Raw genomic sequence first — 26,208 nt, forward strand, 5'->3', positions numbered from 1 at the left:
AAAACAAGCTTATCTAAAAGAATATAATTTCCTTAAGAGTTGGAATTATTTAATTCTTTCTATTTTTATACAGGTGAAGCACAATCCCTGACAACTAGTATACACTTATTGAGTATCAGTGGATATCGATGGAAAGAAAACCCACCACAAAATAGTCAGAAACAAGTGTTATTTAAAATAAAAAGAGTTGGGAGAATGATAGTAGTGCCCTAAATAGGGAGGTGTGAAAGAAAGATGAGCTTTGGAGAAAGATAATGTCGTGATCTTTGTTATATAAATCACAATCCAACTATGCTTGGCCATTGTTGGCAACTCCTCTTGTCCTACTCACAATGAAAAGTCAGAAAGTGGGGTTCTTACTGACCACTAACTGCTAAGAACATGGAGTCTATCCTCCAAGAAATGTCTGTGGCAGCAACAAGAGATCTCACAGACAAGGTGCTTTTATGGAGGTAGCAAATTATTTTCTATTAACATGTATCCTGCTTTTAGTGTCCAGGTAGCCAATAAGCTTTAACTACTTGGAGAGGCTGACAGTGGGATCAGAAGGGCAAATAATGGTATACTGCATAGGGGAGGGAGCTGGCAGAAGGGAGGAGTGTTGGGAGTTAGGAATATGTAGTTGTGTTAGATTTATGTCCCAAATTAGGCTATAACAAGGGTCATAACAGAGAAGATGGGATGCAACCCATTTTCCCACACTTTGACTGATTGATTTATACACACATTGGGTCATGCCATGACCCAGACATTTGAAGAACACCATTTTAGGGATAGTATTATAGTTTAGTGAACATTGCTAAAAGTGACCAATAGCTATGAATTCACATGTGATGTGAAGCTGAAGAAATATATTGCAAGGAATTGAAAGTTTGGTATCATTCTTTGTAGTACAATTTATTTGGAGTGTTTATTCTGATTATTTTCTGTAGTGCTATTAGATAGAAAAAAAACCTTCTGTTTTGTCATAGCTTATATTTATCTGTACCTTTTTAATTACGTTTACCTTTTTCTTCCTCAATGGTGACTTGTGATTTTCCTGATTACTGATAAAAGTATGAAAAAACCCTCATTTTTAAATTTGTTATTTTCAATAGAGAATTAGTAATTAGAATTCTTGTATTTGTAAAACTCTATATAAAAGCAATTGGTTCTAATGTACTTACTTTATTATGGTTTCAAATAATAGAGATAAACATTTTTAATTGCCTAAAATCTATTATTTGAAAAAAAGAAAGAGGAATAACAGTTACTTCATATTTAATAATAGAACTCCAATATAAAATGGTTTGGTCCTACCTTGGATTTCTTTGTGCTACAAATAAACAAAGCTTGCTAGTACACAATTATCCTCTGCCATTTGGTAACCTCATCTGTACCAATAATGGGATTGCACTGCAAATTAATATATTAATGAAGAGTTGTGACACTGTATCATCTTACAAGAATTATAAACAATGATCTTATAAGGATTATAAACAATGGTCATCACAGTTATTATTTTTAAAGATTTTTATGTTAGAATTACCTAAAGTTGCCAACATGAAAATAAAAAAGAAATATATACTAGCTACTTGAGAAATGCCTAAAGAGATAATAGAAAATAAAATCATTATTTGTATAGAGATCATGCATTCAATTTATATAGAAATCATGCAAAGAAGAACAAAAAAAAATTCAATTCACATTAGTTCTGATTAATGAGAGTAGTAGTATAAAGATAAAATTGAGAAAATCTGGATTAGATAATTAAAGAGATGATTAGGGAATATCTCAAAAATTAAATGGTGATTACTAAGAGCCAGAATAGTTTTATTTAAAAAAAACAAGTCATACCAGACTAATCTAGATCAGAATAATGTTGCAGGTAGAGGTTACTTTCATTTTAGGAAATCATTTGACAACATTTCCTGCTATTCTTGTTGAAAAGATGGTTCAATGTTGACTAAATCATAATGATATAAGATAGATTTAGAATTCATTGAATGGCTGGAGTTAGCTGTTAGTAATTCCATTTTTAAAGCCTTAATGGCTACTTAAACTCCTATCCTAGGACTCTGTGTTGGATGCTGTGCTCTGTACTGTTTTATTGGTACCTTGAATAATATTATAAATAGTGTATTATATCAAATTGGAAGATGATGCCAAGCTTGGAGGAAAAAAAACCACACTGAATGTCTAAGTCAGGGTCCAAAAACAGGCTACAATGCGATTGAATCTGAAAGCAACTGGATATAGCAAAATGTAGTTTGATATTTAGGTTCAACAAACTGACTTCAGAGGAAGCTAGGTGGCATAGTGGTTAGAGCACCATCCTTGGAGTCAGGAGGACCTGAGTTTAAATTTGTCTTCAGACACTTGACGCTTACTAGCTGTGTGACCCTGGGCAAGTCAGTTTTCAGATGAAGTAATTAAAACTATCTATAGCCATATGAAAAAGTTTTCTAACTCACTGTTGATTGGAGAAATGCAAATTAAAACAATTCTGAGGTACTACCTCATATCTATTAGATTAGATGATAAGGCAGAAAAGGTAAATGACAAATGTTGAAGGGGATGTGGGAAAAATGAGGCATTAATGTACTATTGTCAGAGTTGTGAATTGATTAACCCATTCTATAGAGCAATTTGGAACTATGCCCAAAGGGCTATAAAACCATGCATGCCTTTTGACATAGCAATACCACTATAGGTCTGTATGTATGTGTGTATATGTGTGTATATACATACATACATATATATATATATATGTAATATATACATACAAAAATATTTATAGTAGCTCTTTTCTGATAGCAAAGAACTGGAAATTGAGGGAATGCCCATAAATTTGGGAATGACTAAATAAATTGTGGTATATAATTGTGATGGAACACTATTGCATTATAAGAAATGATGAGCAGGAGGCTCTCAGAAAAACCTAGAAAGACTTGCATGGGTTGATGCAAAGTGAAATGTAATGGGTACAAAGAAACAGCAGTATTGCAAGATGATTAGCTGTAAATGACTTAGCTATTCTCAGCAATACAAAAATCTATGACAACCTGAAAGACTTAGGATGAAAAATGCTATCCATCCCCAGAGAAAGAATTGATGATGTGTGAATACAGATTGAAGCAACTTTTTTTGTTTACTTTATTTTTCTTGAGTTATTTTTTATCTGTGTTTTCTTTCACAACATGACTATTATGGGTATATTTTGCATGACTACACATATTTAACTTATACGGAATTATGTACCTTCTCAATCAATGGGGTGGGGAGTGAGGAAGACAGAGAATTTGGAACACAAAGTTTTAAAAACAAATGTTACAAATTGTTGTTTACATGTAACTGGAGAAAAATTAAATACTAAATAAATACAAAAAAGGAAATACTTAAAGAAAATTATCCTGAACCATTAGAAAAAGAGGAGAAAGTATAAATAGAAAGAAATCCACCAATAACAACCTGAAAGAGATCCAAGGAGGAAAACCTACAGGAATATCATAGTCAAATTCCAAAACCCCCAGCTCAAGGAGAAAACATTATGAGCAACAAGGAAAAATAATTCAACTATGGCAGAGCCATAATTAGAATCACAAAAGATGTGGCAGCAGTGACCTAAAAGACCACAGGTCTTGGGACACTATATATCGAAGAGCAAAAGAACTGGGATTGTGGCCAAAAATATCATACCCAGGAAAATAAAGCATAATCGTGCATTAAAAAGAACATTAAATGAATTGCCAGACTTTCAGGATTTTGTTGCAAAAACAAACCTGAACTTAATAGAAAATTTGACATACAAGATCTGAAAGAAATATAGGGTAGACGTTAAAGACTAATTGCAAACGTCTCAATAAGAGCAGACTATTTACTTTTTATATGAAGAAATGTACCATATATGTCTGATCATTATTAGTAATTGGGTAGTTCAGAAAAAAAGATTGGGGTACACCTGACTATGTTGTGATTCTAAAAATAAAACCATTTAGGAAAAGCTAAAATGAGTAATTATTTTATGCAAATGAGATGTGAGAGGAAGAACTGACATAGAAGAATTACATGGGGAGGAGGGCTAGCAGTTCTGGAACCCTACTCTTATCAGGAATGGATTAAAAAGGGAACAATACATACATGCATATGTATATATATATATATATATATATATATATATATATATATATATATATATATAAATGTATTATATATGTATAAAAGGCTTCTAAATTCAGAAAGAAATAAAAGACTAAGAGGATAGAAAGGAGGGAGAGGATAAGTGAGGAATTTTTAGAGGGAACTCTATTCACATCTGGGTTAAAGGCAGAACAATATAAATATTTAGAAAGGAATAAAAGTTTTCTAAATGTATAAAGAAATAAGAGGGTGAGAGAATAGGATGGGGGAGGTGTCTAGATTAATGGGAATGAGATAAAGAGGGAATAACATATATTTGGAAGGCTATAAAAAGTCTTCAAAATTCAGACAGAAACAAGAGGGTTAGGGGAATGGGTTGGGGGAAGAGGATAAGGGAGAGATCCTTGGAGGGGTATGTTAAGTAATAGGAGGGTAAGTTAGTGAGTAGAAGTAAAGTGGAGGAATCTGGAGAGATAGAAAATTAGAGATGCATACAAACATAAAATAAAGATAAGCCATAGTATTTATTTTAGAAAAAAACAGGGGTGGTAATCATGATCTCAGGCAAAGTCAAAGCTGAAATGCTGCACCAGTAGTCAAAGAGGTTCAGGAAAAAAAATGTCAAAATTAAAGAAAGGCAAATAATTTCATTGGAGTAGAAAATTATACCATTGGGCTACTCTGGCACCACTCTCATACAAGTCTTTTAGAGCTTTCCATTCTACTCTCCAAAGCTTAAGTATGCAATAATACCACAATTAACAAAATACATTAAATGATTCCTAGTTGTGGACACATTGTCCTAAGGATTAGGCACATATACGTAAAGAACACTTTTGGGGGTAAAATGTATTGAGTCAAAGAGGAAAAAAAATAAAGTAAAAATTCATCTTAGGAAAAATGACAGTATACTTAATATTTACTCCTTAAAATCTTAATGCATTTTTGTTTAATTTAATTTGTAAGTGTAGCTGCATTGTGATTGTCCACTCTAGCCCTTGAGCTAAGATTTCATAGACCTGAGTAGAAATGGAAGCCAAGAGAGAACAGTGTTCACCTTTTTTTATTTAATGGGATTTAGAACCCTTTTAATGTGATTATTGGTTGGATTTCATTTTCCTTAAAGTAATACATGTTATTTGCCTCCTCCCAATTCAAACTATTTCTATTTAACAAAGGAAAGAGATTAAAATATCAATGTGTAATGAATACCAAAGGAAGTAAAGTTTTTTGGAGGTATTTCTGTCATTATGTTGTAATTAAGAGTTGGGGCTAACAAAAATTTGAAGAAATTGTTTTTGACAAGGTAATTATTGAATCTTTCCAACAAATGAGTACTCTTCCATGCTACTTCATTTTTGCAAGAAAGCACGAAGTACTTAATGAGATAACAAAAGAACATCAGAAACCATAATGAGGCTAAGGTATTTCTTTTTGTTTTAAATTGAGAATTAACTTTGGAAGCTAAACATTTGATGATAAAGAAAAGGCTGAAAATGTCTTTAAGACCTTATTTAGAACTGTCTGATGGGCACAATGCAATGTTATTCTAAAGTAATTATAAGAACAAAGAAATTTTTATTATCATTTCAGCTGGAAGTAGCTACAGCTATTTAATCAAGATGACATGTGCTCACTTGTCAGGGCTTACTTCCTGTTGTGGCTAAAGAGGCAAAGTAGCTCATTGATCCACTCTTTATACGGTCAAGTATTCTATAGAGAAGAATTTTCCAGGTGGAGACTTGGTAGATAGTGTACTGCTGACAATCAAATGGTTAAGCTATGATCAGATCCAGCATGTATAAATACAGATTAATATATTATCTTCCCTTTTAAAATAAGATTATATTCCCTCACTCAAATCAAGTTTTGTTGTCATCAGTAGTTACATCAGCTTCTGTAGGAATTAGGATAAAAGAAACAATGCCTTTCTACTTATTTTGTTTTTCCATTCTTTTTATGTTCTCAATTTCAGCATAAAGAACGTAACTCCAAAAGTAGGAGATCCTGAAACACGTAAAGCTATTCGCCGTGCCTTTGATGTATGGCAGAATGTAACTCCTCTGACATTTGAAGAAGTTCCCTACAGTGAATTAGAAAATGGCAAAAGGGATGTGGACATAACAATCATTTTTGCATCAGGTTTTCATGGAGACAGTTCTCCCTTTGATGGAGAGGGAGGCTTTTTGGCACATGCCTACTTCCCTGGACCAGGAATTGGGGGAGATACTCATTTTGATTCAGATGAACCATGGACCCTAGGGAATCCTAATCATGATGGTAAGCACAAATTTTCATTTATATTTTTCTTGTATTTCCTTTCCCTTATTTCCCACCTTTTCCCCTTCCTTCCTTCCTTCATTCCACAGGGAATTGTATCACAAAATTATTAGGAATTATTTCACCGTCTTCTTTGAACTTATGGTACCCAAGTGATTGGTGAAACAGATTATGATTTTTATGTTCATCGTTAACTTTAAACAATTATAAATGTGTGTTTTACTCATTCTAGGAGCCTTTGGAATGAGGAGTAGTCTATACTTGATATAATGTTCTATATTTTCTTTCAAATGAAGGTCAGATACTATTCATATATTCCTTTCATATGCTGCAAATGGGTTGAAGTTTTCTATGTCTAATTTCCTCTATATTTTGGGGAAAGATTTTAAAACATCCATGTTTCTATCAAATATAATTCTGCTTTCCTTTTCTTCTTCATCACAAAATGTCCCCTCAATTCTAACCTTTGCTGACCCTTTTTGTGTGTGATCAATACTTCCTTTCTGCAGCATACCATGTTACCCAATTTCTCCACTCTTTTACCCAATTTCTCTTTTTCCTTTTCTTCCTTCATTACAGTGACCTCTCAGTTCCCTTATGTTGGCCTTTTCCTCTGAGCTGATCCATGAATGTATAATTTAATATTCCCTTTATTATTCTGCCTGCATTCACATAAAGAAAAGAACTAGACCTATCTAAAAGTAGAACATACCACTTCAAGAGGTGTTAGGCTTTCTCTTCTTGGAGATCTGGATGGCCACTTGTTGAATATTTTATAGTTAGGATTCTTTCACCACTATGAATTGGACCAGATGGCTGCTGTCATCTTGTGTAACTTAGAACTTTTCTGATTTTCTGAATCTCCCTGCCCGGTACACAGGCACATGTGCACATGCATGGTGCGTGTGTGTGTACGCGCGCGCACACACACACACACACACACATACATATACATATTGTAGAGGAGCACTGGTAGGAGAGGGACACTGGACATAGTTCCAGTGTAGAAAAGAGTGCTTGTGGTCACTCACAGACTAGAGCAATGACCACACCTCTCTTTAAATCATACCACCTTGGAAGAACTGAAAACATACACACCCCCAGAACTAGCACTGAAAACAAAAGCATGAAAAACATGAATCTTGGGAAAGCTTCTTAAACCTGGGAGCAGAGCCCAACTTTAACCTAAAGTTAAAAGGTGTAACAATGCTACTTGCCTCTACTCTGGCTGTGTAAGGTCAATAACACCAGCATGCAGGAAGGCTGCTAGCACAGGTTCTTTGATCTGCTTTTCTAAGGAAAGAAACTTTAAGGGGTTAGCAATCTTACTTTAATTAAACATAAGTATATCATTGTCTTAGTTCAGGGGAAAAAGTCAGCACCTGGAACTTTCAGAGAAAATACAAACAGAAATTACAAACAGGAATTATAAACAGAGCAAAATAACACAAATCAATAGACAGGCTTCTAGCTATCTGACCAAATCACAATACATAGTTACAAAGGAGATAATCACTGACATCTGGGTTTTCAAATCTAGCAGACTCCTTAACTGCTACCCAAGTCTTGTCTGGTCAAATCACATGACACTCTTCCAGTGAGTGAGCCCCCAAAACAAAACCGCTCCTCCTGCAGTTCCGAGAGTTCTAGATTCTCGATTCTCAATTCTTGATTCTGAGTTCAATGGCTATCCTCTGGGTATATATACCCTTTTTCAGGGCCTGAGAACTTCACACCTCTCAAGGGCTTCACACCTCTCCAGGGTTTCACACCTCTCCTGACAGCAAATAGCAAAGGTGTGTGGGCCTTCCTACAAAAAAAAGCAAGACTCAATCAAAGGCACTTGAATGCACTGGTGCTGAGAAGCACTCCAAAAGGAAAAACAGTAAAAGGTCTCATTTTGCTTGCCCTTACAAAAGGCTGGAAAAAATGATCAAACAACAACAACAAAGAAGATGCTGACCATAAAAAGTTCACTATGGTGTCAGGAAAGATCAAAACAAAACAAAAAAAAATCAGAAGACAATAAAATCAAAACAGTTACATGAAGGCCTCAAAGAGAAATATAAATGGTCTCAGGTTATCGAAGATCTCAAAAAGGATTTTAAAAATAAAATTAGAGAGTTAAAGAAAAAATTGAGAAAAGAAATGAGAGTGATGCAAGAAAATCATCAAAAAAGAGTCAACAGTGTGGTAAAGGAAGCACACACACACACACACACACACACACACACACACACACACAAATCCTGAATAAAATAACACCTTGAAAAACAGAATAGGTTAAATGGTAAGAAAAGCACAAAAATTCCTTGAAGAGAAGTCCTTAAAAATCACAATTGGTCAAATGAAAAAAGATTGACAAAAATTCACTGAAAAGAACTCACTAAAAAGTAGAAATGGCCAATAGGAAAAGCAATATAAATTCACTGAAAAAAGAACTCATTAAAAAGCAGAATTGGGCTTGTGGAAGCTGATGACTCCATGAGACAGCAAAAAACAAAAATCAGAAGAATGAGAAAATAAAAGAAAATGTGAAATTAATAAAATAACTGACATGGAAAGTAGAAAAAGGAGAGATAGTTTTTAAGAATTTTGTACCACCTGAACACCATGATAAAAAAAAAAAGAGCCTAAACATGATCATTCAAGAAATTATCAAGGAAAATTGCAGGTAAAAAAGAAATTGAAAGCATCTACCAGTCACCTCCTGAAAGAGATCCCAAAAAGAAAACTCCCAGGAATTTTATAGCCAAATTCCAGAGCACCCAGGTGAAGGAGAAAATATTGCAAGTAGTCAGAAGGAAACAATTCAAGTATCATGAAACTACAATCAGGATAACATAAGATTTAGCAGCTTCTATTTTAAAAGATCAGGGGGCTTGGCATATGATATTCTGAATTGCGAAGCAGTTAGGATTGCGATTAAGAATCACCTACCCAGAAAAACTGAGTGTAATCCTTCAACGGAAAAAATGGATACTTAGTGAAATACAGAACTTTCAAGCATTCTTGATTGAGCTGAATAAATATATGATTTTCAAATACAAGACTTGAGCGAAGCATAAAAAAGTAAACAAGAAAGTGAAATCATAAGAGACTTAATAAGTTTAAACTGTTTACATTGCTACATGCGAAGATGATTTTTGTAGCTCACAAGAACTTTCTCCTTATTAAGGCAGTTAGAAAGACTATATATAGACAGAGGGCACAGGTGTGAGTTGAGTATGAAGGGATGATATCTAAAAAAATTAAGGGGGGAGAGAAGAATATATTGGGACAAAGGGAGAGGTAGAATGGGGTAAATTCACATAAAAGAAGCAAGGAAAAGCTTTTACAGTGAAGGCAAAGAGGGGGGATGTGAGGGTCAGTGAGTGAACCTTACTCTCATCAGAACTGGCTCAAAGAGAAAATAACATACACACTCAATTGAGTATAGAAATCTATCTTACCCTACAGGAAAGTAGGAGGGGAAGGGAATTAGCAAATGAGGGATGACAGAAGAGAGGGCAGATTGGGGGAGAGGGCAATCAGAAGCAAAACACTTTTGAGGAGGGACAGGGTGAAAGGAGAGAGAGAATAGAATAACTAGGGTGTGGTGAATAGAATAGAGGGAAATACAGTGAGCAATTGTACCTGTGGAAAAAAAAATAGAAGCAAGTGTCTCTGATAAAGGCCTCATTTCTCAAACACATAGAGGACTGAGTCAAATTTATAAAAATAGGAGCCATTTTTTCCAATTGACAAATGATGAAAAAATATGAACAGTTTTCCAATGAAGTAATCAAAATTATCAATGGCAATATGAAAAAAAATGTTCTAACACTATTGATTAGAGAAATGCAAATTAGAACAATTCTAATGTACTATCGCATACCTATTAGATTGGGTCGTAAGAAAGAAAAGGAAAATGACAAATGGTGGAGGGGATGTGGGAAAAAATGTGACATTAATGCACTGTTGTTACAATTATGAACTGATTCAATCATTCTCTAGAGTAATTTGGAACTATGCCCAAAGGGCTATAAAACCATGCATGCCCTTTGACATAGCAGTACTACTACTAGATATGTATCCCAAAAGAGATAAAAAAACAAAAAGGAAAAGGGCATATATGTACAAAAAATATTCATAGCAACTCTTTTCTGGTGCCAAAGAATTGGAAATTGAGAGAATGCGCATTAGTTGGGAAATGACTAAACAAATTGTGGTATGAGATTGTGATGGAATATTATCATGCTATTAAGCAGAAAAACCTGGGGGCAGCTAAGTGGTGCAGTGAGTAGATCACTGGCCCTAGAGTCAGGAGGACCTGAGTTCAAATCCAGCCTCAGACACTTGACACATTTACTAGCTGTGTGACCTTGGGCAAGTCGCTTAACCCCAATTGCCCTGCCTTCCCCCCTCCAAAAAAAAAAAACAGACTTCCGTGACCTGATGCAAAGTGAAATGTGCTATGCACAAAGTGACAGCAATATTATCGGCTATGAATGGCTTAGCTACTCTCAGCAATACAGTGATCCAAGACAACTCTGAAGGACCTATGAAAAATCCTGTCTATCTCCAGAGAAAGAACTGTTGGTGTCTGAGTATAGATTGAAGCATACTTTTTACCTTATTTTTCTTGAGGTTCATTTTTTATTTCTGTTTACTTTCACAATGTGACTAATATAGGCATGTTTTGTATGTCTACACGTGTATAACCTATATTGAATTGCTTGCCTTCTCAGTGAGGAGAGGTGGGGAATGAGGAAGGGAGAAAATTTGGGACTCACCATTTTAAAAACAAATATTAAAAATTATTTACACATGTAATTGGGAAAAATAAGATGCTAAATAAATTCAAAAGGAAACAAAGGCCTTGAAAGGCAAAAAAGAAAAAAAAAAGAAAAAAATATTTTTCAGAGAAAAAAAAAGAACACCCCTATGTCTATATACCCAACTACAATCTGTCTCCTGAACTCTAGTCCCATTATACCAAATGCCTGCTGGTATATAGGTCGAACTGGATGGCTGCTGAGATTCCTTCCAACACTCAAATACTATTATTCTGTCACTGCGCCTCTTTTTTTTAAATTTATTTTATTTTCGACTTATGAAATAAAAGGGGGAATTCTGGAACAGAGTGTAATAATAAAAAAGATAATTCCACATGAAACCACAAATCTATTATATAAAATTTGTGATCCCTTTGAAATATATAATAAAGTTATCATGTAAATTTCTCCTTTTATTTTCCTTTTGTTTTCTTTCTTCCAGGGCCCTCCCCTCCACCGTAGACATAGTTGTCATTAGACACAAATATGTATATATGTGTATGTAAAATCATTTTATACATACTTCTATTTATCAGTTCTTTCTCTGAATGATGATGGAGTCTTCCTTCTCATGTCCCTTTTAGTTAATTTGAGTATTTATAATAGTTAAAATTGCTTATTCACAAAATAGCTTATATTACTGTTGCTGTAAGACAACGTTCCCTTTCATGCAACTCTGTCCTTGTGTTTTTCTGAGATCATCAATCTCGTCACTGCTTATACTTCGGTAATATTCCATCACAGTCATATACCACAGCTTGTTCATCCATTCTCCAATTGATGGTCATCCCCACAATTTCCAGTTCCTTTCCCTAAAAAGAGAGGGGCTATAAATATTTTTAGAACATATAGGTTATTTTCCTTTTTCCCTAATCACCTTTTGAAATAGACCTACTATGTCATTGTGATTCCATCTGGATATTCCACAGAGAATTCATGCTTAATATGAGAAAACAGAACTTATTTTCTTTTCCTCAAAAAACATTTTTTTCAGTTAAAGTAGCTGCTAGGTCTTCTTGTACACATCTCCACAACAATTCTTAACCCACCTTCCTAGTTTCTAGCCTAATTTTATTCCTTATCTCCTCTAACTTGAAATATTGCAGTCATCTTTCCATTGGTATCCCTGTATCCCTCTCCTCTTTCCAACCTATGCTATAAACAGCCACCAAACTAAGATTTGATCACATCATCCCTTTATCCAAAAATCTTCACTAGACTTGGAATCAGGAAGACTCATCTCCATGAGATCAAATCTGGTCTTGGACACTTAATAGCTGTGTGACCCTGGGTAAGTCACTCAGTTGCCCATCTGTAAAAATGACCTGGAGAAGGAAAGGGCAAAACATGCCAGCATCTTTGCCAAGAAACCCCTAAATGAGATCATGAAGAGTCAGACACAACTGAACAATGATAATTTAGGGGGAAAAAGAACTTATCTTGACATTTAAAGTCCTCTATAACTTGGCATCCACCTACCTTTGAATTCTTATTTTATGTTTCTCCTTTTCATTTACTCCCCAGTCAAACCAACGTGCTCTCTGATCCCTTTGTATGGATAACTTTGGCATAAATGGATGCACAAATCTGAAAGGAACTTCCTCCTTAACACTCCCTGTAGATTTCCTAGGATCCTTCAAAGTGAAAGTCAGGTGCCACCTTCTACTCATGATCTTTCCTAATCCCTAAAATTATTAAATTAGTAGTTTCTCTCTCTCTCTCTCTCTCTCTCTCTCTCTCTCTCTCTCTCTCTCACTCTCTCACTCTCTCTTTGACTTTGTATGTATTTTTTTCTTAACTTCATTGCTTGCATGTTATGTCATCATGGCAAGGGAATATAACAGAACATGAAAAGCTCTTTGACTGAAGGCTTATTTCATTTTTACCTTTGTAGCTCCTTGAATTAATACCTACCTCATCTATAGTAGGCAATTAAGAAGCATATGTTGAATTAAATTGAACTAATTTGATTTGTATCATCCTCCTTTTTTGTTTTTTTTCTCTCTAGAGGACATTAAAAAATCTTGTTTAGTTAGACAAAAAAATAAAAGAGAATTCATGCTTTCTTGATTCTGTGAGGGATCATTAAAAATGAAAATGAATATATGTTTAGTAATATTTTAAAAGTATCTTTTTGGTTCCTACAGTAGTTTCGGATTTATAGATAGGAATGGCAGAATAAATTTAAATATTTAAAAAGCAGGTGTGTCCTCTTTATATTAATGATTTTAACTGGCTCAAATTTTCAGTCTTTTCATCACCTCCTATATGTGATTAGGAAATGTAGCACTCAGGTTTCCCAAGTTTGCTGGCCAAATAAGTGTCATTAATACATTTATTCTTCATGGAAAGAGTTTCTCAAGAATATGAAGTAATACACATTACATTTATTTCTGATAGAAATTTGAAATTTTAAGATCGTAGTAAAATCTGTAAATTTGAAATGATAATTGATTGTTACCCAGAGTAAAATTTAAATTGCTTTCCCACTTGGAGGGAAGAGATGCAACTGTTTACTGTTTATATAAACAGCTGTATATGGACTATAATTTTGTCTTAACTCACTTTTCTTTTAATCATACCAATGGTTTCTTCAGTGTTGGGGACTCCTAGGGTGTAAATTACCTCCATTAATACACAGCAACATGTGTTTGGTAACTTGACAGTTTGGGTAAGTTGCTTACAATACTGAGTGATTAAATGACTTGTATTTGGTAGCTATAGCTGGTATTTGTTGGAGGCAGGACTTGAACCCAGGTCTCCTTAACTTGGAAGTTGGCTCTCTATCTATTTAATAGTGCTGAAAGTGAGTCCTCTCTCACTCAAATCAAAGTCAACTGCAAGTCATGTCATCATTTTTCTGATGTCATGGTCCTCTTCAAAAATGAGGGACAAGCACAACCTGTGAATAGTCCTAGCTTCCTGAATGGGGACCCAGCCAGTTGGGTCTCAGCTCAACCTCTCCCTCTCTTTCTCCTCTTGAAAGGGAGGTAAATTTTGATGGCCAGAATCTCCCCAGTTAACTTGGGGTTTACTGGCTAGATTCCTTCCTTCCTTCCTTCCTTCCTTCCTTCCTTCCTTCCTTCCTTCCTTCCTTCCTTCCTTCCTTCCTTCCTTCCTTCCTTCTTTCCTTCCTTCCTTCTTTCCTTCCTTCCTTCCTTCCTTCCTTCCTTCCTTCCTTCCTTCCTTCCTTCCTTCCTTCCTTCTTTCCTTCCTTTCTCCTCCTCCTCCTTCTCCTCCTCCTCCTCCTCCTTCTTCTTCTTTTTCTTCTTCTTCTTCTTTCTTTCTTTCTTTCTTTCTTTCTTTCTTTCTTTGTGACCCATTTCACTCTGAAACTCATAGATTGGACCACAATAGGTCCCTGCCCAACCTCCAGTAAATGGCTATAATTTGGGCCCTCCTGGCTCTGTTTCTCTTTCGACTAGCAACCGTGAGGGCCTTCTCCTCCCAGTTTGATTTTTTCCCTCTTTTTTCTCATTAAGAGGACCATTCTTTGACTCACTTCTTAAAGAGGCCTATTCACTGAATGGGCATTACCTCACTCAAAGTGAGAACCTGAAAAGACCTTAGCCTGAAAGGGCCAGGGTCTCCTATTGTAAAAATCCTGGGCCATCTCCAGTCATTCTGATGAATATCAAGCCACTGGACCCAGATGACTCTGGAGAAGAAAGTGAGGTTGGTGACCTTGCACAATCCTTCCTCATGCAAATCAGAGTTAACTGCAAGTCATGTCATCATTTTCCTGATGTCATGGTCCTCTTTGAAAACAAAGGATGAACGCAAAAACTTGCAATAGCCCAATTTTTTGCTGAAATATTTTGCAGGCTTCAGTAAAGAAAGATACAGAGTACCTTTATATGCTTTCTTAATAGTTGATGTTTTAGACACAAACATATTTTTTTAAAAAGGAAAAACTGTTTTAATAAAAGAAAATCTATGCTGGGATTTGGATCCTAAAGCTAGTATGTGTTTCAATACTTTATTATGAAAAGAAGCATCATTAAAGAAACTGTGAAGAGTAACATCAGAAATAAAAGTTAATTTTTTATGCCAGAAAAGATTTAGCAGACTGTTAACACTATTACAATGTGTAACTTCACAACTCATATTGTGCAAATTTGATATTCATTGGATATTCATGCTTACAGAAATCTTTTATTATTCAGTCTACCACATGGAGGGAAATGTTTATTTTTACCACTAAAATAAGATTATTTTGCTTTGTGAGCTTGAAATAAATGACTTTTTTGCAAAATAACAATGATACAACATCACAGGAATTCCTGAAGATATTAATTGACTATTGAAGATGTGATACCATAAGGATTTAGTATTTAATTGGAATCACAATCCTTAAACAGTAACAGCAGGGTGGCTAAAGCAGTGTCATGTTGAAGTATTGATCATTTATCTAGAAAACAGCCTTTCACTTTGCTTGAGGAAGTAGCACATGTGGGGAGAACTAAGACTCATTGATGTCGATGTATTTCCTGTATCTTAACTTGTATACAGTATATTCAATTCTGTTTGAAAAATGTCATAGTGTAGTTGACATCTTTGGTGATAAACTTATTTTTAAAAAAATTCTAGCTTTCCAAAGCTCTCAGAGTTATTTACCTGAATGATTTTTTTCTCTCCTTTATTTTGTAGCTCATTTATAGCTAGCAAACAGAGCAGCTCGATTATTTAGCAAAAATGCAAATCAAGAAGCCTCCTGATAAGCACCCAGCTCATTTTCCACAGCATATTGCTCCTCTAATGAAGGCAATTTGAATCCTGTCTTCCTCAAAAGAGATAAACAGCATCTTAGAGTGCCTGGAACTCTTAATACGTTGTTATCCACTTTCCTATCAATTTATTTAAGAGTATCACACCTTTTCAGAAATGCCCATAGAATAAAAAAGAGTAAAAATTTGTTTAAGATAGAGAAAAAGATTCCATTAGAATAATAGTAGCACTGCAATACTTTTTTAGACATTGCAATTATTTATTATGTTGATTACATAATACCCCATTTGAAACAGAAAATGTTTATCGTTATAATGTTATTAAGGAGGCAGTATGGTATAGTAGAAGCAGGCAGTCTGGAATCCTCATTTGCTATTTACTATCTAGGGAGCCTCAGATAAGTCACTTCATGTCTCTAGATTTTGCTATCTTAATATGAAACTAAAGGGATTATATTAGATAATCTCTTAGGGCATATCAGCTCTATATTTTATGATTATTTCTTTGTTGGCAATGAAAATTCTTAGATAGAAGTTGTAAAAATTGAGTTTAAGCATCTGTAAAGAAAAATGTCTAGCATATAGTTTAAAGTTATTTTAACACCTTTTTTGGCCAGGATTCATTAAGCCAAAATTTGAGAAGGTATTTTTAAATGTAGAAATAGATGTAACACAAAGAATGCTTCTAATTACAAAGCCAAAGTGAACTACTGGTTGTTTGCCAAAAAAGCATTGTGTTTTCACAATTATTTTTTATGCTGTTCTTTAGATCTAGAGTATCATGATGTATCCTGATTTCCTATCTTCAGCCCAAGACTAGTGTCTGTATTTTGAAGTCATAACTATCTTTTTCACTCAAAGGTTAAATGCCACTTCTTTCATAAATTCTTCCTGCATCTGTCCTTGAACTTCATATTTGTCTCATATGCTTAATATATTTCATTTTATATTAGTGAAAAGGTTTTTTTTGCAAGAAGAAATATAAAAAAGATCAGTTTGCATATATTACAATTAATTTAATTTACGTTAGAAATAAAGAGATGATATTTTAGAGCTTCTAATAATTATTTATAAAGGGTAAAGCACAAAATTTCAACACATTGTATAGCATGGTGACATCATGAGCTTCAGCTGATTACTCATCTGGACATATTCACTATCAAAAGGAACTGGTGTGTGTTGTAGGAGAGAAGGGGTAAGGGCACAAGAGAGGTCAATGACATTCATATCTGAATATTTTATAAAATAGAATCCTCTTCATTTTACCGCTTGTTTTAGCCTTAAGTTGAAAACAATACAACATAGGGGCAGACTTGCCAGTTTGGGCAAATCTGTGAGTGTACGTCAAGTTAATAATATCTAATAGCAATCACCAAAAGGGTAGAAATGGGTGAGAGAGAAGTGGAGGTAATTACAATTGGAAGTTAGAGGGAGACTCCATTTATTGATTGATAAACCCTGCTTCTTCAAGTCTGTGACATCTTGTGCAGAATGCTATCTCCGTCTTCCATTGTTTATTGCCTCCTACAATAAGGCACATGTTTTGTGAGGAGGTCACATGATCTCTGGAGTTTCCAGATGTGTATATAATTTACAAAGCTTTTGCTGTGTGTGCAGAAAACCTGAGTGCTTCACAAAGTGCTTTCACATAATAAATAAAAATGCGCGATCTATAACTCTGTAATATTTATTTTAGGACATCAAAAACATCAAACCACAAAGCATAATACATATTTTCAATGTTATTCTTGAGATTCATAATAAAATAAAAGCAGCAAACATTAAATTTTTATCCTTTACATCTGAGAAAATGAGGAGGCCTAGAATATTACCAGATCTTGATTTCCTAAAATAATCAGTGACTGCAAGATTTAGTCCTCATCTTCTTCCTTTCTTATTTCTCACATGATTGCTAGTCATTTAGTGAGTTAACAGCATTCATTGAGTTCTCAATCTGGATGAAGCTCTGTGTAATGTCCCTCTACCACTTCAGCATATTTCTGCTGAGTTATTTGGGTAGCATACTTGTAATAGAGAACCCTAGACACAAAAAGACACATCAGCAACAGTTAAGCAGGCTCTGATCAAAAGGTTCATTTGTGCCACTTCCTGCTCTTTATTGACTTGTACTTTATGCGCAATTGGTAAACTGGGACTGTGGCCTGACAATGCTGGTAGATGAATCATAATCTAATGAGTAATTATATCAGCATCCTGAGATATCTGTGGCAAAATAGCCATACTCATATCTCTTGAGGATATTTTGAGAAGGTGATAGAAAAGATTGACACTAATTTGGGAGTAAAATTCCACTATGTATGTAAATTATGTGATTGATTTGAATTCTTGCAGCAAAACACCTGATTGTAAATCAGTGGAATGGCAGCAGAGATGATTATCTTGCAGTACTGATGTTAGAATAGTTCAATAAAGGATTTGAAATTCATATACAGCCTCTATTAATTGTTACTTGAAAAGATATCACTTGAATTCAAATGCAGAACAGATTTAATTGACAATATATGGAGCTATTTAGGTAAATGATGATGGCTTATAAAACAAAATATATGCCCAAATCTACTTAACTAGTTTGGGGAGGGATAAGTTGGACAATGTTCAATTTCCAGTACCCCAAACTAGATTTTTTTTAAAAAGTAGATTTATAGAATCATGGAGTGTTAGGACTAAATGGGTAAATGGGACTTTGGTGGTCATTGCGATCTTAAACTCTCATTTTACCTATTGGAAAATTGAGGCATAGAAAGATTAAATGATTAATCTAAAGTCATATATCTAGTCAGTAGAAGTGAATTCTAGTTATAACAAAAGAGTTGTTAACATTTAAAATAGAAATTAATGTTCCATATTTTCTATTTTTAACAAAATCTTAGGTATTATTAAACTTCTAAGAGCTAATATTAATTTGGTGTTTCTGACTGCTGTCTCAAATTGATATTTAGATGTTCTTAATCCTATAATGTGTTCATGGGGAAGAAGATTCTTGTGTCAGTTTTAATCAAGAGGTATTAGACTCTGAGTTGGAAAAGATGACTCAGGTAGTACACTGTAGTGGTGTAAGGCTGTTCAGAATAATAAATCCTTTAGTATTTACTTTTATTTTTAAACTTGCTGAGTAAAATTTCATCCTGCAGAACTACCCCATGAGAGATTGTTTTTAATGTCAGCAATGTAATTGACTTTATATTGTTTAATTTTTTTTCTTTGTAAACCTTTTTACCAGGCGACCTATTGTCTCTAACTTCCCACAAACCCCAACTTAAACATAATACATATGTATGCAATTAATTTTTGTTACTGAATTTCAGGAAAATAATTATTTTATTTGAACATTCTTTTCATTATCCTAAATGTTCTTAAATTTAGTGTAATCTCATCAATTGTATCATTTACTGGGGTGGGGTTTCGTGAAGTTCGGCTCATATGGGGAGAACATTCACTTTAGAAAATTGGGATCTATTTGTGCCCTGCAGTTGTTTCCTTTCTACTTTCTAGTACAGTACTGGGTCAACCTACTGCGAAAAAATACTTAGCAATTTGCCCGTAATTTTGCCAGGTTGTTTTTTTATTGTCACCTTGGAAATCTCTTTTGTAAATAACTAGATCGATTGCTGTTGCTGTTGCTAACCACAAAAATATTGTCCATTCCTGAAAGAAAAGTCTGCTGCTAGTTAATGAAATCTTCCCTATTATAAGCTGGGGTTTGTAGTTCCTACTGTCAAGAATGAATTAGCTTTGAATTCTGGGAATGTTTCTTGTCTAATAGAAGTGTACTAATGAGATTGGATGTGTCTGGTACTCAGGTCATCTGTCAGTAAATCATTCTAGATAAATCAAACTAAAGTTGTCTTAATTGCTTTACTGCATACCAGCTTCAGGGAGGCATAGATTTTGCCTGAAGCTTTGGAAATATCTCCAATAAAGGTCTTAGGTGAATGTCATTTTATGAAATTCCCTGACTACATTCATTTTGCTTGGGGTAACCATCCCAAGCTAGGAGGACTGCTAACAAATTGTCCAGCTATGATATAGGAAAAAAAAAAACTGACATGATGCTAGAAAAACCTGCAAATTCTCTACCTCATTCAGCTTCTCTACTCCCAGCTGTTAAGAACACTTGGCTAAATGAAATAGCTTTTATTTAGAATAGTATTTTTCACCTTTTCTTATTCTTTGGTGCACTTGAGATACTTCCAATATGTAGGTGATTTGGGAAGAATGAGGAAGAAGGAAGAAGGCCATCCTTCTGTTATCTCTCAAATGAGCCCCACCACTACAACCAGCTTTGATCCAATCACCTATCTATACAAACTCAACATTGCCTTCCTCTGAAGAATACACATTTCTTTTAGAGAAGCTAATTAGTCCTCAGAGGAGAATGTACTTGATTTTAAATTGTTGTTCTTGTTTGTCCTTTCTCATGGAAAAGGACTATGAAGGGGAGTGATGCCTTGACAAGCAAGTGAATTGTGTTTAAGTGAAGGAGGACTATGCTAAGTCACCAGCCTCACTTTCTTCTCCCGAGCTCTCTGGGTCCAATGGCAAGATATAGATCAAGATAACTAGAGATGGGGGAGACTTGGCCTTTTTAAAGCTAAGGTTTTAACAGGTCTCAGTTTGACTGAAGCAGTGCCCATTGAGTGATTAAGGCTAGGTAAGAAATGAGGCAGAGAATGGCCTCCTCACTAAGTAAAGCAAACAAACAAACAAACAAAAATAACAACAATCTGGGAGGGGAAGACTCTCAGGGTTTCATATGGCCATTTAACTCCTGACTTGTTTACCATAACTTGGAGTGTATTTTTTATTTTTTTTTTTTACTTTTTTAAATTTATTTAACATATTTAGTTTTCAGCATTGATTTTCACAAGAGTTTGAATTACAAATTTTCTCCCCATTTCTACCCTCCCACCCACTCCAAGATGGCCTATACTCTGGTTGCCCTGTTCCCCAGTCAGCACTCCCCTGTCACCCCACTCCCCTCCCATCCCCTTTTCCCTTCCTTTCTTGTAGGGCAAGATAAATTTCTACACCCCATTGTCTGTGTATCTTATTTTCTAGTTGCATGCAAAAACATTTTTGTTTGTTTTTGATCATCTGTTTTTAAAACTTTGAGTTCCAAATTCTCTCTCCTCTTCCCTTCCCACCCACCCTCCCTAATAAGTCAAGCAATTCAACATAAGCCACATGTGTATCATTATGTATAACCCTTCCACAATACTCATGTTGTGATAGACTAACTATATTTTGCTCCTTCCTAACCCATCACCCTTTATTGAATTTTCTCCCTTGACCCTGTCCCCTTTTGAAAGTGTTTGTTTTTGACTACCTCCACCCCCATCAGCCTTCCCCTCCATCATACCTCCATTTATTTTTATCTTCTTCCCTCTTCTTTCCTGTGGGGTGAGATTCCCCATTGGGTATGTATGGTATTCCCTCCTTAGGCCAAATCTGAGGAGAGCAACTTCATCCACCCTCTCCCCACCTCCTCCCACAGAACTGCTTGCTCTTGCCTCCTTTATGTGAGATAATCCACTCCATTCTATCTCTCCTTATCTCCCTCTCTCAGTATGTTCCTCTCTCACCTGTTAATTTGATTTTATTTCTTTTAGATATCTTCCCTTCATCTTCAACTCACCCTGTGTCCTCTCTCTCTCTCTCTCTCTCTCTCTCTATATATATATATATATATATATATATATATATATACACACACACACACACACACATAGATATATACATACATACACATATGCACATTCACCCATATATATACATAAACGTATATGTATGCATATTCCCTTCAGCTACCCTAATACTGAGGTCTCATGAATCATACACGTCATCTTTCCATGTAGGAATGTCAACAAAACAGTTCACCTTTAGTAAGTTCCTTGCAATTTCTTTTTCTTGTTCTTTTTCTTGATTACCTTTTCATGCTTCTCTTGATTCTTGTGTTTGAAAGTCAAATTTTCTATTCAGTTCTGGTCTTTTCACTGAGAAAGCTTGAAAGTCCTCTATTTTATTGAAAATCCATATTTTGCCTTGGAGCATGATACTCAGTTTTGCTGGGTAGGTGATTCTAGGTTTTAATCCTAGCTCCATTGACCTCCGGAACTTGGAGTATATTTTACATAGTTCTTTTTCTTACCACTATTTCCTGCCACATAGATCCTTAATCCCTCACCACTGTGATTCTCCACACAATTTATCAGCGGTGTGGCTTTAAGTCACTAACCTTTATCTGCCTTATTTTCCTCAACTGCAGAATGGGGATAACAGTTACCCAGGCAGAGTTGGTGTGAGGATTTAATAATATAATATTTGTAAAATGCCTGGCATGGTACCTGACATATAGTTTTGTTGTTTTTGTTCAGTTCTGTCAGACCCTTCATGAACCAATTTGATATTTTCTTGGCAAAAATACTAGAGAGGTTTGATCATTTTCTTCTACAGTTCATTTTTCAAAATACAATTATTTGCTTTTTATTTTCCCTTAATAGCATGTAAAAACAATTTTAACATAAGTTTCTTGTTTTTTTTTTCTTTTTGAGTTTCAAATTCTCTTCCTCCCTCACTCCCCTGGCCCCTCATTAAGAAGGCAAGCATCTTGAGATAGTTATACATGTTCAGACATGCAAAGCATATTTCCATATTACTCATGTTGTGAAAGAACACACAGGAAAAAAAAGAAAAAAATTTAAAAAGTATACTTTGATCTACATTCAAACTCCTTCAGTTCTTTCTCTGGAGGTAGATAGCCTTTTTCATCATAAATCCTTAAGAATTTTCTTGGATGATTGTATTACTGAGAAAAGCTGTCATTCACAGCTGATCATTGTATAATATTGCTATTACTGTGTACAATGTTTTCCTGGTTCTGCTCATTTTACTTTGTCTTTCCAGGTTTTTCTGAAAGCATCCTGTTTGTCATTTCTTATAGTACTATAGTATTCCATTACAATCACATATCACAACTTGTTCAGGCACTCCCCAATGGATGGGCTTTATTTCCAATTCTTTGCCACCCAGAAAAGAGCTACTATAAATATTTGTGTATCTATAGGTCCTTTTCCTTTTTGTATTTTAGCTTTTTGTGATTGTAATGGTAATTAACGTGGGAATTTTTTTTAATGTTTTCTCTTTTAGAATGCTAAAGTTATCAAGTACCTTTGAATAAGTTTTCCTAGGTGTGAAGCCCTAGGCCCACCCTTTTTTTTGCTGATTAGGTGTGAAGCTTCAGGCCCTTAGAAGGGTATCTATATACTCAGAGGTTAGCATTTTGCTTTGGGGCTCTCACTCACTCTGATTTGACCAGAAGAGATACACTGGAGCCACCGGCTTTGAAAACCCAGATGTTAGTGCCTCTCTCTCTGGTCAGACAGCTAGAGGCCTGTCTGTTGACAACTGTGTGTGTTTGCTCTGTTTATATTGTCTCTGTTTGTAATTTCTGTTTGTATTAGCTCTGAAGTTCAGGGTGCTATCTTTTCCCCCTAAGTGAATGATATATGTATGTTTGATTAAAATGAGATTGTTAACCCCTTAAAGTTCCTTTCTTTAGAAAAGCAGATCAAAGACCCCATGCTGGCAGCCTTCCAGTGTGCTGGTGTTATTGGTCTTAAAGCCACAGTATTGGCAAGGCACGTTGTTGTTACAGTGATACAGACCTAACAGTGGTATTGCTGGGTGAAAGGGTATGCATGGTTTTATAATCCTTTGGACATTGTTCCAAATTGCTCTCCTGAATGCTTGAATCAGTTCACAACTCCACCAACAACATTAGTGTCTTAATTTTCCCACATCCCTTCCAACATTTCTCATTTTCTCATTCTGTTTTAGTCAATCTGATAGGTATGGAGTTATTTTTATTTTCACTTCTCTAATCAGTACTGATTTAGAGCATTTTTATATGACTATAGATAACTTTGATTACTTCATCTGAAAACTGCCTGTTTTTATCTTTTGACCAATTGTCAATTGGGAAATAGCTCTTATTTTTATAAATCAGATTCAATTCTCTTATATATATGAGAAATATATATCAGCAAAACTTATAATTCCTTTTTTTAGTTATGATTACTATATATTTCCCTCTATCCTATTTTCCCCATGTCTCTCTCTCTCTCTGTCTGTCTGTCTCTCTCTCCCCTTTCGTCATCCTCAAAGGCCTCTCCCAATCTACACTCCCATCTATCAGTCCCTCCCCACTCCTTTTTTTATTCCCTCCCCTTCCTGCTTTCCTATATGGTAAGTTAGATTGTTTTTATACCCAACTGAGTATAAATATTATGCCCTCTTTGAGCCAGTTCTGATAAGAGTAAAGTTCAAGTGCTTCCACAATCTCCCTCATCTTCCCCTCCACTGTAAAAACTCCTTTGTACCTCTTTTATGTGAGATAACTTATCCTATTCTACCTCTTCCTTTCCCCTTCTCTTAGTGCATTACTCTTTATTACCCTTAATTTTATTTTTTTAGACATCATTCCATCATATTCAATTCACACCTGTTTCCTCTGTCTTTGTATACTCTGCCCTAATAATGAGAAAGTTCTTCCAAATTACAAGTATCTTCATATGCAGGAATATAAACAATTCAGCCTTGTAAAATCCTTTATGATTTTTCTTTCCTGTTTGTTTTTTCTTACTTCTCTTGAGTCTTGAATTTGAAAGTCAATTTTTTTATTCAGCTCACATCATAATCCCTACAGTCTTTACTAGTTGGCCATCATGAATCATTGGACTTAAAAAATACAATAGTTGGATCCCTCTCTGGTGATTCTGAGTACCAGAAACCCATATTTCTTTTCCCCTCTGTTCTTTCTCAGTTACCTCCTCTTTGTCCCTTCCCCACTGAGCCACTTGGTTATCAGTATAATTTCTGAAATTTTTACATTGGCATATAAGAGGCTACCTTTCCAAGTCAGCCAGCCACTAATGATCTAAAATGTGGAATAAAGGCCAATTGCCCCCATAGTTGTGTCATGTCCTGGAGTTAGGGTTAGCAAGTTCTCCATTCCGTAGGGTTTATAAATTATACACCAAATATTGTATACATATTTGTGTCCCCTTCCACAAATCACTGGAGATATTATGGTATAGAGCAGGGATTCTTAATTTTCTTTGTTTCACAGATCCTGTGGGCAATCTGGTTTAGGCTGAAGCCTTTCTCAAAATAATGTTTTTAAATGTGTAAAATAAAATATTTAGGGCAATGGTGGAAATCAATTGTATTGAAATACAGTTGTTTCTCTATTTGTAGATATATATCTACCTAGGTTTAGAAAGATCTATATATGTATATAGAAATATAGATCTATATCCATCTATCATTAGGGATATGGCTTTATCTACAGATACATATCCCTCTCTCTCTCTATCCCTAACTTTCTTATCTCCTCTCCCTCTCTCTCTCTCTCTCTCTCTCTCTCTCTCTCTCTCTCTCTCTCTCTCTCTCTGTCTATCCTATTTATTTATCTATCATGGATGTCAGGTTAAGAAATCCTGGTATAGAGGAAAGATATTGTTCTTGGAGTTAGACAATTTGGCTTTGACTTTCAGCTCTCATCCATACTTCCCGTAGTATATGAATGTGGGCCAGTTACTTGATTTTTCTAAGCTTTAGTCTCCTCATTTGCAAAACTGAGATGATATTACCTGAAATACTTTCCTTCTAGGACTATTTTGAGGGAAGTCCTTTGAAAACATTAAATTGCTATGTAAATGTATATGATTTTTATTAATAATAAATTATAAAAACGTTATTTTATTAAAATTTCTTATTAGAGTTAAAATATATGTAGATCAGCAGGACATAGAACTACCTATTGCTACATTATAATAAACAAAGAATGTAATTTTCATTGTCCCTAATTCAAACATTTGGTTTATGTAAACTATTAAATCAAGTTTACATAGGGTATATTTTTACTCATTTTAACAGATTTTAAGAAATATATATATAATTCAGCAGTTTTGATGTCTTTTCAGGTTTATTTGGCAACATGGTTTTGTTGACAGAGAATGAATTAGGAACAGTTTAAATCCTGCTTTTGACAGAAAAATTCTGTAATGTCAGACTAGTCATTTTTAATCTCTCAGTATAAGCAGGATATGTTCTGATTACAAATTACAGAACAGTGTAGTGTCACAAAATTGTTGTTACCATGTACAGTGTTTTCTTGGTGCTGCTAACTTTATTTTATATCAGTTCATATAATTCTTTACAGGTTTTTCTGAAACCATCCCACT

General features: G+C 34.8%; 1 protein-coding gene across 1 annotated transcript in view; it reads left to right on the forward strand.

Moving 5' to 3' along the window:
• The window catches only part of MMP16 (matrix metallopeptidase 16), a 208,786-nt gene that overhangs the window by 37,389 nt on the left and 145,189 nt on the right, over nt 1-26,208 (forward strand). Inside the window, exon 4 of the mRNA XM_036742422.1 lies at nt 6,095-6,399. Coding sequence (XP_036598317.1) covers nt 6,095-6,399 — 305 coding nt within the window. The remainder of the gene's footprint in view (nt 1-6,094; nt 6,400-26,208) is intronic.

The sequence above is a fragment of the Trichosurus vulpecula genome, chromosome 1 (genome assembly GCF_011100635.1).
Source record: "Trichosurus vulpecula isolate mTriVul1 chromosome 1, mTriVul1.pri, whole genome shotgun sequence".
Classification (NCBI taxonomy): Eukaryota; Metazoa; Chordata; class Mammalia; order Diprotodontia; family Phalangeridae; genus Trichosurus; species Trichosurus vulpecula.